At 35.8% G+C, this 15,000-nt stretch overlaps 3 protein-coding genes across 7 annotated transcripts in view; 2 read left to right on the top strand and 1 right to left on the bottom strand.

Moving 5' to 3' along the window:
• slc12a1 (solute carrier family 12 member 1) overlaps window positions 1–1,650 on the top strand; it is a 34,869-nt gene extending 33,219 nt beyond the window's left edge. Inside the window, exons 26-27 of the mRNA XM_021467734.3 lie at window positions 1–1,093; window positions 1,159–1,650. The exon at window positions 1–1,093 is cut by the window's left edge and continues 28 nt beyond it. Coding sequence (XP_021323409.1) covers window positions 1–108 — 108 coding nt within the window. The 3' untranslated portion in view covers window positions 109–1,093; window positions 1,159–1,650. The remainder of the gene's footprint in view (window positions 1,094–1,158) is intronic.
• A 542-nt stretch (window positions 1,651–2,192) lies between these two features.
• dut (deoxyuridine triphosphatase) lies at window positions 2,193–8,778 on the top strand. 3 transcript variants are annotated; one of them, XM_021467638.2, is made up of 7 exons: window positions 2,193–2,296; window positions 3,933–4,083; window positions 4,927–5,018; window positions 5,111–5,155; window positions 5,547–5,621; window positions 8,108–8,178; window positions 8,556–8,778. In XM_021467638.2, exons 1-7 carry the CDS (start codon window positions 2,290–2,292, stop codon window positions 8,610–8,612), a joined length of 498 nt encoding a protein of 165 aa, XP_021323313.1. In that variant the 5' UTR covers window positions 2,193–2,289; the 3' UTR covers window positions 8,613–8,778.
• A 1,491-nt stretch (window positions 8,779–10,269) lies between these two features.
• fbn1 (fibrillin 1) overlaps window positions 10,270–15,000 on the bottom strand; it is a 92,388-nt gene continuing 87,657 nt past the window's right edge. For 2 of the 3 annotated variants that reach the window (XR_012394116.1, XM_073930076.1), the window contains 3 exons: window positions 14,877–15,000; window positions 14,438–14,600; window positions 10,270–12,953 (listed from right to left, as the gene is read on the bottom strand). The exon at window positions 14,877–15,000 is cut by the window's right edge and continues 108 nt beyond it. Coding sequence is in view for 1 of the 3 variants with exons in the window: in XM_073930076.1 (XP_073786177.1) it covers window positions 12,594–12,953; window positions 14,438–14,600; window positions 14,877–15,000 (647 nt within the window). In the remaining 2 variants the exon portion in view is untranslated. The remainder of the gene's footprint in view (window positions 12,954–14,437; window positions 14,601–14,876) is intronic. The other variant, XR_012394115.1, reaches the window with a different exon arrangement.

Genomic DNA, 15,000 nt, shown 5'->3' with positions numbered 1-15,000 from the left:
GTCTCTGATCACCTCTACATGGCCTGGCTGGAAGCGCTCACTAAGAATCTCCCACCGACGCTGCTGATCCGCGGAAACCACAAGAGTGTGCTGACCATCTACTCATGAACACACACACAGGCAGCGTTCAGATCAACACACTACTCCTGCAGTGTTTATACTCAAAATAAATAAAACTCAAATATAGATTGATTTTTTACGTATTTCATCAGACACGTCTGCAGAACAAAAAGCCTTAGATGTAGTTAAAGGGCCAGTTCACCCAAAAATGATTATTCTTTTATTATTTACACATCCTGTGCTTGCTACAAGCATGTTTGAGTTACGTTCTTTTTTTAAAGTAGAAAAAAGGAAGATATTCTGAAGAATGTTATAAACGGGTAACCATTGACTACCATAGTCATTTTTCCTACTATAGAAGTCAATAAATGGTTACCAGTTTCCAGCATTCTTCAGAATATCTTGCTTTGTTTTTAACAGAATAGAGAAACTCAAAAAGTTTTAGAACATTCAGAAATGTTTATTTTTTTGGGTGAACTGCGCCTTTAATTTACCATGCAACATGATGTACAGTTGAAGACTAAATTGTTCACCCTCCTGTGAAAGTTCAATTCTTTTTTCGATATTTGTTGTGCTGTAGAAACTAAATTCCTAAGGGGGCTAATAATATTGACCACAGCAGTTTTACAAAAAAAAAACATGCTTTTTGTTCACTTTATTTAAAGTACGATTTCACAATTAACAAATCATCAGCTCTTATTAGAATCCTAATTTGCTGTTTATTAATAGCTATTAAGGGAGTTTAGGTATTAGGAATTGTGAAGGGATAAAATAAGATCATGCACAATATGTGCTTTATAAGTACTAATAAACAGACAATATCTTAATATTAGGCAGGCTAATAGTACGAATTGGTATTTGGTACTTTGGTAAAATAAATTAACAAAACTTTCTCCAGAAGAAAATTATGACAATAAATACTATATAAAAATGTTCCTGCCCTGGGAATATTATAATCACTTTGGAAAAGAGTTAGGGAATTAAAATCACACAAGAGGGCTAATAACTTGTCTTTAACTATATATATATATATATATATATATATATATATATATATATATATATATATATATATATATATATATATATATATATAACACTGCTGTATGGTAGATTATTCTGCACAGTATGCAGTGTGTAGTGTGCACTGTGAACACTGGCCTGCTCTACACTGCCCTCTACTGATCTCTGTGAACCCTGTATGAGCACTTTAGTGTCAACTTCACAAAGATTCATCAGTTAAACACTTTTGGTCAGTTATAGTCATTCTATTGTAAATATATTCACTTTAGGCCTGTTATGATATCATTTTGGCAATCCTATTTATGTATGTGGTACTGGGAAAGGTTGTTTAGTTATTAAATGTTATATTCATCTTCACTGACATGTTTTCTCACAATAAATCAATCAGTTTTGGAAAAATGCATCAGACTGTCTGAAAGGTAAAAGGGTCTGCACTGTCAAGAGGGAGATTTTCAACTATTTCCCAATATTTTGTAAATTTGTGTTTAAAAAAATGCAAAAAAAAAAAAGTAAAATGATGAGACAAATGTTGAAAATCAAACTTGAATAAACTACTCATTGTGTTTTCATATGAGTAAAGAGTATTTTTAAAGGAATTTAACTTCTTAATGATTGTCTATGTTGAACACAAAATAAGATATTTTGAAGAATGTTGAAAACCGGTAACCATTGACTACCATAGTGAAAAAAAACATACTATGGAAGTCTTGCTAGTGGCTACTATGAAACACTCTGCAAAATATTACTTCGACAGAATTAAAAAAAAACATTAAAAAATAAGAGTGTGTTTTATTATAGTAAACTGGTATTACTCTGTTGTGGTGATTCTAGTTGCTTTGATAACATAGTAAATAAAATTAGTATTATAAACAAATGACACCAATACAGTAGTTTTCTGAAATATATTATACTATATTGTAAACTTAAAGTACACTACAGTATTAGTACAGTTGATCAGTTCACTATAATTCATAATACGGCTACAGTATGCAGGAACATTTATTAAAGAGTAGCCTAATTATTACATAATTTTATTTTGTAAAATCAACTTTCCTTTTAAAACACGATCCATGACAAACTTTAAATATCAGGATTAATTTACTTCACCTGAGTGTTTAATGCTGACAGGAGCCGTCGTCGTCGTCCTCCTCATGGCATGAGCCGCTTCACATTATAATCCTGCTTCAATCCGGATCGACAGTCGCGATGGAAGGTGAGTTTAAACCAGTTTTAACCATAGACTGTAAAAAAGACAAAAACAAAGCATGGTTAAACCGTTTCATGGTTTCTTTCCGTGAACTATATGATGGAGAACTCCAGCTCCCAGAATGCTCCGCGGTAGCATTAATGGCGGACAGTCGGTAAAGGATGTTGGTCCGGCGTGTTTCTGCCGCTGTTTTGGGCCGTTTAAACGGGTTTTTGCTCGGACGCGGTGCTGAAGGTCAGCAGATTCACACAAACACCAAAATACAGCCAGAAAATATGACTGTTGATGAAATATGAGCGTTAATATCTGATAACACAGCCGCTTGACTGCAGCTCAGTGCTGAGACTGACCGGTCATGTGTTTATGAGTAACTATGAGTAACTATAACTATAAACTATAAGTTATTATAAGCGATATTTATAAAATATGATTCTAAAACGTGATATCACATTCTGCTGAACATTAATGTGGTAAATATGGACCTGTGCTGGGTGTAAGTGTGCAGTTAAATACACTGAAAGAGTAAAGGGATTACTGTTTATTTTTAGGTCATTTAATTATAATTGCTTATCATGTACTTGCCTTAAATACAGTAAATTAAGTAAACAGTTCAGGATAAATCAATTCAGAGTAGGTTTATCTTTGGTTAATTTTAATGTATATTAACATTAAATGTATATTAGGTTGCAAATGCAAAGACATTTTACATATTTACATATTCTATTTTTCTAAAAAGAATGTCTAATTTTAACTAAAGAATGATGCTTATTTAACCCTTTAAAATATTGAGTTACTTGTAAAAACCGAGTTACTTGTGACACAATAAGTTAATATAAATAAATAAAATTTTTGAGTGTGTAATTTAATAATTATTTGCTTTTGAAGTAACTTACCCAATCCTGATGAAGGACACCCGTCGTCGTCTGCCATGAAAGTTATTTATGACACATATATTATTATTTTATTTTATTTATTTTTAATTGACTTCTATAACAAACATACAAAATACGATCTTGCACAACAAAAACAATAATAGTAACAGTGATAATAACTTAACAGATCAGGTTAAATAATAATTTAAACGCATATAAAACAGTGAAAAAATAAAGAAAAAATAAACAAAGATGCATAAATAACACAAACACAGCAAGAGGAAAGGACTTGTGTATCCGTGATATTTCCAAAATAATTATCATAATGATCCAAGAATCTATCACTTTTCTTGTTTTTAACAGAATTTATGAAAAACATCTATTTTAATTAAACAATGTGAAAAAGAAGGCTGCGAATTCGAGAAATGTAAAATATTTTCTATACAAAATAATAGTGAATAGTTTTACTTTTATAGTAAAAAAATCATATCTTGTAGTTGTAAGGCGCTGGAACAAGCCGTGTAATTACCTATATAAAGATACAAGCTATTCCAAAAGCTTTAAAAAAAATAATAATAATAACAATACAAGCTGTATGATGACGCATGACGTCACGCACTAGCAGCCACTCGCAGCGTTTCCCGCCGCAGCTCTCTTTGAAGCGCGGCGCGCGGGAGTGTGTTTGGCGCGCTCGAGCTTTATTCATTCCATCCTCGGTTTTCGCGCGGTTGTCTTGAGCTGCCCGTCAGTGAACATGCCGTGCTCTGAAGTTACAGAAGCGGTTTCCCCGCACAAAAGAGCCAAGAGCGATGCGGTGAACGGAGCGGAGGAGCTAGCGGTGTTAAAGTTCGCCAAGCTCACGGAACACGCCACGACACCGAGCCGAGGGTCCAACCGGGCCGCGGGATACGACCTATACAGGTAAAACACCGGGAACCGGCGGCTCCATCCGTCTCTGCACGGCTTACAAACACGCACATCTGTATCTGCCAAGACTGAATGTTCCCATGTTTTTACCATACTATTACAGCATGTTGAGTTAAGACGTTTAATTAAGTTAATAAGTGTACCGATAATTAAACTGAGTTTATATCCATCTATTTAATTTCATCCTTATATTTATTAAAACATTAACTTAAAGTGACTGAGAAATGATCAAAACTTGTCAAAAAAGACAAGATTTTTTTTCTGTTTGACCACACTCCTGTAAATAAAAGATAAATATATATTGAAGCTTTTAAAAAATATATTTGTGTGTGTGTTCATCAAAACTCAATCCAAAAGTGACAGATATGAGCAAAATGACAGATGTTTGACTATATATATATATATATATATATATATATATATATATATATATATATATATATATATATATATATATATATAAAGACTAAACTGTCTAGGATTATCAGTGGGTATATTTATGCTGTGTATTGAATCTTTTACAGCTTAGTAATCAAGCATTTCTTAGAAACTATATTTTAATTCAGACTGAGCATCATGAAGATTAAACCACACTCTGGGGAATATTTTGTGCTCATAGTGAGTTTAAAAGAGTTTGTTGTAAATATGAGAGTTCTGTCATCTGCTGAACACAGAGGAGGATCTGCTGAACAGTGCTGGGAAACAGATGCAGATTTTCTGTATTGAGTTCAATTCAAGAGTTCATTAATGTTAGAACCACTGAATGAGTGAACCGAGCCTTTAAATGTGGAGGAATCCTGTTTACTGGGACATTTTGTCCTGATCTGCCTGTTTCAGTGCTTATGACTACAGCATCGGGCCGATGGACAAAACACTGGTCAAGACTGACATCCAGATCGCCGTTCCACACGGATACTACGGTAGAGTCGGTGAGAGAAGACACACACTACACACGTCAGTCACAATCTGTCACTCTCTGCTTCCTGCATTTACTGTGTGTGTGTGTGTGTGTGTGTTTTAGCACCACGATCGGGTCTCGCTGTCAAGCACTTCATTGATGTTGGTGGTAAGTAAAATACAATGTGTGTGTGTGTTTGTGCGCGCGCCAGCATTTGAATGTGAGTGTGCATGCGTTTTTGTATGTGTGAGTGTGGGTTAGTGTGCATGGAAGTGTGTGTTCATCTGCAAGAGTGCATGCAAGTGTGTGCATGTATGCGCAAGTGAGTGTATGTGCAAGCGTGTGTGTGTGGGAGCGTGAGTGCGTATGTTTTTGTACATGCGAGTGTGTGTGCATGCAAGTGTGTGTAAGTGTAAGTGTGCATAGAAGTGTGTGTGCATGCATCCATTTGAGTGTGTTTGCACCTGTTAGCGTGCATACAAGTGTGTGCATGTATGTGCAAGTGTGCACGCGGGGGTGTGTGTGTAAATTCTAAAGTGAGTTGTGTGTTTCCCCTCAGCCGGTGTGGTTGATGAAGACTACAGAGGGAATCTGGGAGTCGTGATCTTCAACTTCAACAAGGAGCCGTTCGAAGGTCCAATGATCAATATTACTCATACAGCACATCAACACCTGATATCACGCACACATTCAATCTCACAGCCAATCAGAAGGCAGAACAGTGAACTGCACGCCCAACCAATGAATAAACATTACATATAATTAATGTCACCACGGCTGAGTGAAGAGGATCTGCTGGACTTACTTCAGTCTGCTGATGTACTTCACACCCAAGCCGAATATTGAGTAGGGGCGGGGCTTTCTTCTGCATATTCCCACGATAATATCATTTGCATAATAATAATAATTTGTCAGAAGTGAACAGGATGAAATATTTGACACATCTATAGTGTAGAATTCGAGATCTGTGACCCTGGAGAACAGAAGAGTTCATGTCAGATTTATTGAAGGTCGTGCTTCATGGAGACATTTTGTACATTGTCTACCAAAAAACATATAAACTCCATTTTTAATTAGTAATGTGTGTTAGTGATGGGAAGTTCACATCATTTCACTGACTCTGATCTTTGAGTCTAGTTTATCGAGATGAACGAATCTTTTTTCGAGTCATTTTTTTCATTTGATTTGCTAAAATATTATTAAAATGTTAATAATTGCTTCCAAACACATCTACAACTAGCCCGAAAGGTTGATCACACGACAAATAAGTGATCAATAGAATCCTATAAGAGGGAGATCATAATAATTCAGTGTTGACCTGCTGTTTTATCTATGAAGGTGTTGTTGTCTCTGCTCAGTTCACCTCTTCATGTCTTCAAATGTCAGTGATTCGTTCACGTTACACTGACAGTCACATATAATCTTAATCCAATGACTGTAAAAAATATGGACGACGCGACAGCCCCTTTTTCAATTGAATGCCTTGAGGGCAAAACGCCTGCTTGACGGGCACAAACTGTCACAAAAGACTGCTGAAATTGGAGCCAGACATGCGCAGAAGGACTGTCTGATGGAGCCAGAGGAGGAGCCGCGAAAATGAGCGGAGTCGAGCGTCCAATCAAACGCTTTATGTAAAATCAACCACGCCCCCCAAACTTCTCAGCATGCGTTTGCTGTCATATCAACACAAATGGATGTAATAACGTTAACAAATATGAGGGTTTTATATATTCAATCGCGCCAGCTCCAGGCCGCAGCGCATAACTTATCAAGTTATGCCGCCGCATCTGGCTCGATTGACTCGGGCTGGAATCAGGTAGTGAGTCCAGGCATCCGGAGTAGGTCCAGCAGAGGTAACATTAGTCAGTCTGAGCTCTAAGAGATAAGTCTCCGGCAGGCGAGAATCTAGCCGGAACTGTGTTTTGCTATCTGGGTGGCTAGGCGTGTATCAGCAAACTAATAAAGCCCGAAAAAAGCCCTGAACTTAGCGAATAAACAGTGTTCCCCCAGGATCATGTATGTCAGAAACTATAGTTTACTGCTGAACTCATTTTGTCATGGTAAAATGACACAGAAATCGAATAATAACATTTCAGTCTACTTCAGTCTCCTGCCGAAGCTCAGACGCCGCGCTTTGAGAAACTGTCAATCACAGCTGTCAATCACGATGACACGCCCAGCATTAAATTACTGCTAAAAACAAACTGTTTACAAAAATGAAGATCTGCACCTATTTCAGCACAATAACCAGTGCCTTAATCCACCAGAACCATCTTTCGGGACATTTTATTGCAAGTGTAATATTTTTTTTTATTTGGGCTCAAGTCTCCTTCATTAACACGGAGGAGGCGGGCTTTATGACTTGTACTGCAGCCAGCCCCCAGGGGGCGATCTAACGGCCGAGACCTTCACTCAAACGTAGGCTTGCGGCACACTTGTCTTAATCAATGTGCACAGTCTGAGCAGACAGCAGCCATGATGATGAGTTCACCTTGAGTCTTCTGGTTCTTGAGTCGTTCGTTCATCACGTGACAGAATGACTCAAACCCGAGGACCCGAGAGATGAACAGATCAATTCTTTTTCCGGCTCTAAACGCATATGATTGGCTTCTGCCTTTCCACGATGAACGACTCAAAAGACTTGAAATGAACGATACCAGCTGCACAAATGTGCGCACGCGCGGATGAACGAATCACTCCCTGAGAGGACTCACAGTTCCTGAGTCATATTGAAGATTCGTTCAAAATGAATGAATCGTTCATGAACAACCCATCACTAATGTGTATTGAACCGCTTCGCTGTCAACATCATATACTGGGATGTTTTTCAGTACATTAAAAAGGTTTTTATTATCATTTTCATCTTGAAATATTGTCTATGATATGCATACATCACCTATAAAATATGGAGAGACGATTATATACACTGTTGTTGTATTTCATATTCTCCTCGCGAGCCCCTGATCAGTGGACGGATGTTTCTGCAGCTCTGATGATCTCTAAATCAGGATTGTGTGAATATTGAGCTTCATGGCTGCTGCTGTGCTCCAGGCTCACATGAGGATCATTATAATCGCTGTTGATCGGCTCATTAATGATGATTTACTTACTTTATTACAGTGAAGAAAGGAGACCGCATCGCTCAGCTCATCTGTGAGAAGATCTGTTACCCGGACCTGCAGGAGTTACAGGTCAACACACACACACACACTCATGAATACGCTCTCTTTCTCACACACACACACACAGATATGAATAGTGGAAATCTTTTTTTTTTTTTTTTTAAATGCTTGAATTTTAATCTGGTGTTTATTTTGCATAAAGTGATTAAAATAGTTTTTGTTGTTGCTTTATTTGTCTGATAAATGGTTAATAATGATGAACTATCTATTGAAATAAATCTCATCTGAAAGTCTTTATTTTTTCTGCCCCTTTTGAAATGAAAATGAATGCAAGATGAAAACGACTCATTTAAGATGTGAATAAATGAGCATGTCAGGACTCTGACTTCACTCTCGTCTGGTTTATTAATAATGATCAATACTCCTGTCCTATTTTCTGCTTTCAGACGCTGGATGAGACGGAGCGAGGAGCGGGCGGATTCGGCTCCACCGGCACCAACTGAAGCTGTCAATTTACTGTGCAATCCTCATAGAGTTTGTTTAGTGACTGAATGACTTGAGGAGTAAAGTGAGCAGGTCTTTACGCTCTGATAACTGAAGATGTGTTTAACTGTTGCTGTTTGTGTTGCTGCATTCATTTGACAATAAAGATTTTTTTTAGCAAAAGTATCTCAGAGTGTCCAACCTGACTAAAAACAATGAGATTTATTTATTTATTTATATATTATATATTTACAGTTGAAGTCAATGATTAACCCTCCCTGTTTATTTGTATTCCCTGATTTCTGTGTAACGGAGAGCAGATGTTTTCAGCACATTTCTAATCATAATAGTTTTAATAACTCATCTCTAATATTTATTTTATTTTAATATTTCCTCTGTGTCATGATGACAGTAAATAATATTAGACTAGATATTCTTTAAGACTTTTCCATACAGCTTAAAGTCACATTTAAAGGCTTCACTCTTAACTAGGCAGGTCAGGATAATTTAGGCAAGTTATTGTATGATGATGGTTTGTTGTGTTGACTTAAAAAAAAATATACAGCTTAAAGAGGCTAATAATATTGACTTTAAATGGTGTTTAAAAAATCAAAAACTTTTATTAAACTTTTTTTCTGCTTTTTTCTTCAACTGTATATGTTATAGATAGTGTACATAAGTTGCCCTAAAATGGGAATATTGCAATAGAAACCAGCGTTAAGCATGTACTTAAACACAATACCCTATTTTTAGAGTGATCAGACATTGACTTTCATCTGTAGAGACTAAATGATTTTTTAAAAATCCTTTAAAAAATGGTACAATTATTATCAAAAGTAAACCTTAAACAGTTTTAGATTTTTATCTTGTATTTTTATTGATGTTGATGCGTTTATATTGTTTCTACTGTAGGAAAAAAAAATATTTTTTTGTACAAAGAAGTGGATATGGCTTTAAGTGCATTTTCATTTTATATATAGATAATGGACACACATGTAGGTGTTTTTATATATACAATTAAATCTTAAAAAACGAAAATATATATATACACACACATTTTTTTATGCAAAATCAAAAAGGTTTTTGTATTGTGTAATTTTGTATAACAATATAATTGTATATAACAAGTAATTTTGAATTATATTTGCTTTATTTTTACATAGTTATAGTATAGTTAGTTTTTCTGATGTTTAAATCTCATTTGCACTGTTATGGCACAGATTTTAGCATGTAAAACTCTAAGATGTTGGTGTTCTCCGCTGGGAGGCGCTAGAGGAGCGTTTATAAACCTACACACACGATGACCTCGAGCAGACAGAGGTTTAGACTGAACTCAAGCTAATCTAAACAGAGGCATGTTTCAGTCCGATCAGCGCTGTTCTTAAAGGGACAGTTCAGCACATTTACATCATTTACTAAACTCAAACAGTAAAAGAAGATATTCTGAAGAATGCTGGGTAAACAAAGCTCGACTTTTAGTAGTGTTTTCGTTTCTACTTTAGATAGCTGGGTTTCCCCCAACATTACAAGATATACTCCAAAATGCTGGTAAAAGCTAATCACATGACGAAATGATCATTTTAGGTGAACTGTCCCTTTAAAAAAACAATTGTGAGCAGCTGTGAATTTCGTGTCGTGAAGCGTGGCGTTCTGAGAATAAAGAATAGAGCGTTCATACAACCAAAAATATGTTTTATTGTGAATGTACAACTAAACACCTCATGACTGTGGAGACGGGACAGAAGGTGGCAGATCTCAGGCCGAGGCCACACGGCGATGACGAGAATGTCTGTGTGTGTGTGTGTGTATGTGTGTGTGTGTGGCTTCAAGACCTCAGTGCATGATCAAGTCACAGAAACACAGTTTACAAGTAGTTGGTCATAACCAGTGTTGGGGGTGATGCATTACAAGTTGTAAACTAAATTTTAGGCCTTAGAAAGTTTAAATTCAATATAATAGTCTTGTAGGTCATTTTAAACAGGTCTTAATTTTCCTATTTCTATGTAAAGCTACCCAGTCAGGTCACACCCATCCAATCATCAACAATCCATCCCATTAAAACGTTCAACATAACTCTATTTACCAATATGCTTTAATTATCTTCCTTACATTAGCATGTTTCATATGTGACTAACAAATAACTCATTTCACTTTTTTTGATAGGGGCAGGTAAAAACCTTTTACACCGCACAAGCTGGTATTCAAAAACTATCCCTAGATTTAGACCTGCATAAATCTGAATTTTCACTCATAAAGGTTAAAAAGGTCTTAAATATGACAGTAAAACCCTCAGGAACCCAAACAAGCAAGCCCAGCCCAGATGAAAAAAAGTAAAGTAACTACGTTACCTAAAAGCAACAGTTACTTTTTTTTTTTAAATAACACCAGATTGTAATGGATTACTTTACTTAAATAAGTAACAGTTACTTTTTAAAATAAGTAACGCCAGATTAATCCTGCTTAAAAAGAAACAAAGTAGCCGTTACTTAAATGTGTTACTTTACTTTAAAAAAGTAACAGTTACTTTTAAAAGAAGACCGAGTTTTATTGCATTACTTAAAAAGTAACAGTTACTTTTTAAAAAAAGTAGCATCAGATTGTAACATTAATGGATTACTTTCCTTTTGAAAGTAACTGTTACTTTTTTTACTGTTTTTTTTTAAACTAACAGAAGACTGTAATGGATTTCTTTAATGTATTACATCATCCAGATAGATGCTGCACTCTTGTGGTGGATGAGGAGATTCCCTCCAAAAATGAGTAAAGAGCTTTGAGTGTCGAGAAAATCACAATATTAATGTAAGGAGTTGTCTTAATTATTACTTAAAAAAAGTAACAGTTAATTTAAAAAAGTAACACTGGATTGTAATGGATTACTTTACTTACAAATGTAACAAAGTAACAGTTACTTTGGGAAAAAAGTAACTTCATATTGTAATGGATTGCTCTACTTAAAAAGTAACAAAGTAAAAGTTACTTTTAAAAAAGTAACACCAGAATATAATGGATTACGTTACTTAAAAAAAGTAACAGTTACTTTTACAAAAGTAACTGCAATTTGTAGTGGATTACTTTAAAATGTAAAAAATTAATAGTTACTTAAAAAGGAACTCCAAATTGTAGTGGATTACTTTACTGTAAAATGTATAAAAAACAGTTACTTAAAAAAGGAACTCTAAAATGTAATGGATTACTTAAAAAAGTAACAGTTACTCTTAAAAAGTAACTCCAAATCGTAGTGGATTACTTAAAAATGTAAAAAAAAAAAAGTAACTGTTACTTTTAGAATTTTAACTAACTACAGGTTGTAATGGATTACGTTACTTAAAAAAGTAATGGTTACTTTTAAAAAAGTAACTCCAAATTGTAGTGGATTACATGAAAATGTAAAAAAGTAACAGTTACTTAAAAAAGGAAATTCTAGAGTGTAATGGATTATTTTTCTTAAAAAAGTAATTGTTACTCTAAAAGGTAACTCCAAATTCTAGTAGATTACTTAAAAATGTAAAAAAGTAACAGCAACTTAAAAAAGTAACTCCAGATTGTAATGGATTACTTAAGGTAAAAAGTAATGGTTACTTTTTAAAAAGTAACTACTGATTGTAATGGATTACTTTGCTTAAAAAAGTAAGAAAGTAACAGTTACCTTTAAAAAGCAACACGAGATTGTAATGCATCACTTAAACTAACGTCCCCAACACTGGTCATAATAACGAGCACCATTACAAACCCTCTGTTCCAGGGCTCCTCTAGTTTACAAATGCGTTCGCGAGTAAAAAAAGTGACACGGTTACAGTATAGACACACTTAAATTACATGTAGTATAGTTGCGGAGAGGACAGCGGGCCGCGGACGGGTTTACAGTGCATGAATCTCGTATCTAGCACCAGTAAGAGGAGCGAGTCCGTCCGTCGGCTGAATGCGAGCGTATGATGGAGTGAAGCGCGCGGTGCGATACGTGCTGCTCTTTGGCTAGTTTGCGTCAGTCTGTTAGCATACGATCAGTGCAGGACGATCTGGACTCTCATGATCAGAGCGCCCCCTAGCTGCCCGCTGAGGTAGTCTGTTTCGGGACGCTGGTCTTTCCCGCCCACGCTGCGGATTTCTAAATAGTAGGCTCCGGGCTGGAGAGGCTTCTTCTTGGAGATGTGCAGGTAGCTGACGCCGTCCTTCTGGGTCATCCGGAACAGGCCGTCGTCATTGCCGTAGGCGATAGTGTAGCGCAGGTGGTTTGTTAGCGTGGACAGCGCCGGCACCAAGTCTATGATGTGGTCTTTGTTTTTGAGTGAGCTGATGTTCAGGTGGAGCTGAAGCGTGTCGTCCACGTCCACACTGGCCAGACTGACCTCATCCACTTCATCCTGCGGGAACACACGCACAGATCAAGGCTAAACTGCTGTACATCACTTTCAGATATTTCCCAGATGATGTTTAACAGAGCAGGGAAACTTTCACAGCATTTTCTCTATTTGTTCTTCTGGAGAAAGTCTTTATTTGTTTTATTTCAGCTAGAATAAAAGCAGTTTTTAATTGTTTAAACACCATTAAAGTTGGATTATTTTTTAAAAAGCGTTTTAAAAATAAATTGCACATGTTAAACAATCTGTTTGATGCGCTACAATCCTGCATGTTTTCCTCAAAAACACTAAAGAAATTTGTGTATCTGAGGTTATTAGTGTGTTAAACTCTACATTTAAGTGCATCTAAGGTCATTAGTGTGTTGAACTCGAAATTTGAGTGTATCTAAGGTTATTAATGTGTTAAACTCTACATTTAAGTGTATCTAAGGTCATTAGTGTGTTAAACTCTACATTTAAGTGTATCTAAGGTTATTAATGTGTTAAACTCTACATTTAAGTGTATCTAAGGTCATTGGTGTGTTAAACTCTACATTTAAGTGTATCTAAGGTTATTAATGTGTTAAACTCTACATTTAAGTGTATCTAAGGTCATTAGTGTGTTAAACTCTACATTTAAGTGTATCTAAGGTTATTAATGTGTTAAACTCTACATTTAAGTGTATCTAAGGTCATTAGTGTGTTAAACTCGAAATTTAAGTGTATCTAAGGTTATAAATGTGTTAAACTCTACATTTAAGTGTATTTAAGGTTATTAATGTGTTAAACTCTACATTTAAGTGTATCTAAGGTCATTAGTGTGTTAAACTCTACATTTAAGTGTATCTAAGGTTATTAATGTGTTAAACTCTACATTTAAGTGTATCTAAGGTCATTAGTGTGTTAAACTCTACATTTAAGTGTATCTAAGGTTATTAATGTGTTAAACTCTACATTTAAGTGTATCTAAGGTCATTGGTGTGTTAAACTCGAAATTTAAGTGTATCTAAGGTTATAAATGTGTTAAACTCTACATTTAAGTGTATTTAAGGTTATTAGTGTGTTAAACTCTACATTTAAGTGTATCTAAGGTTATTAGTGTGTTAAACTCTACATTTAAGTGTATCTAAGGTTATTAGTGTGTTAAACTCTACATTTAAGTGTATCTAAGGTTATTAATGTGTTAAACTCTACATTTAAGTGTATCTAAGGTCATTAGTGTGTTAAACTCTACATTTAAGTGTATCTAAGGTTATTAGTGTGTTAAACTCGAAATTTGAGTGTATCTAAGGTTATTAATGTGTTAAACTCTAAATTTAAGTGTATCTAAGGTTATTAGTGTGTTAAACTCTACATTTAAGTGTATCTAAGGTTATTAATGTGTTAAACTCTACATTTAAGTGTATCTAAGGTTATTAGTGTGTTAAACTCTACATTTAAGTGTATCTAAGGTTATTAGTGTGTTAAACTCTAAATTTGACTGTTTCTAAGGTTATTAGTGTGTTTACCTGAAGCTCGTGTGTTGCGTTGGCGTCTCTGCGTTTGCGGCCTTTCTTTGGATACCCGTTAATCTTACACTCGTAACAGGCCTCAGGCGACAGAGAGTTTTCATCATCAGCATCAGGAGCCTGAGGACCAGATGAAGACAGACCCGTGCTCGACAGACAGTGCCTGAAACACACACACACACACACACACACACACACACGTGTACAGCTATTATTATGGAGACTCCTAGCAGTAGAGATGTTTGCAGTGTTCAGGCTGTACAGTCTCTGGTCTCCCCTTAAACTCAACCCTCACACAAACACTCAGCACTGTTACACCTTCACTGTCCTGCATTCTGACTCATTTATCAGCCTTCATGCCTTAGATTTACTCATGGAGACAAAAAAAAGACTAAATGAACTGGTATTACAGCCAATAGAGCATGAAGCCCAGACTGACCCCTGTCCGGCCCTCAGGTATCCAGGTGGGCATCCGCACAGGTATCCTCCATCTGTGTTGGAGCAGCCGAAGGAGCAGGGGTTCTGCTGGGAGCCGCACTCATTCACGTCCTCACAGCCTCCAG

This window comes from Danio rerio, chromosome 18, assembly GCF_049306965.1.
Source record: "Danio rerio strain Tuebingen ecotype United States chromosome 18, GRCz12tu, whole genome shotgun sequence".
Classification (NCBI taxonomy): domain Eukaryota; kingdom Metazoa; phylum Chordata; class Actinopteri; order Cypriniformes; family Danionidae; genus Danio; species Danio rerio.
The sequence above is the reverse complement of the archived record's forward strand: the minus strand, read 5'-3'. Positions and strand labels throughout refer to the sequence as shown.

Excerpts from the sequence above, each read along its gene's own strand:
- dut (XM_021467637.2), top strand. The coding sequence starts at position 3,917 with ATGCCGTGCTCTGAAGTTACAGAAGCGGTTTCCCCGCACAAAAGAGCC. Across the intron at positions 5,156-5,546 it reads GCACTTCATTGATGTTGGTG|CCGGTGTGGTTGATGAAGAC; the intron begins GTAAGTAAAATA and ends GTTTCCCCTCAG. Across the intron at positions 5,622-8,107 it reads CAACAAGGAGCCGTTCGAAG|TGAAGAAAGGAGACCGCATC; the intron begins GTCCAATGATCA and ends ACTTTATTACAG.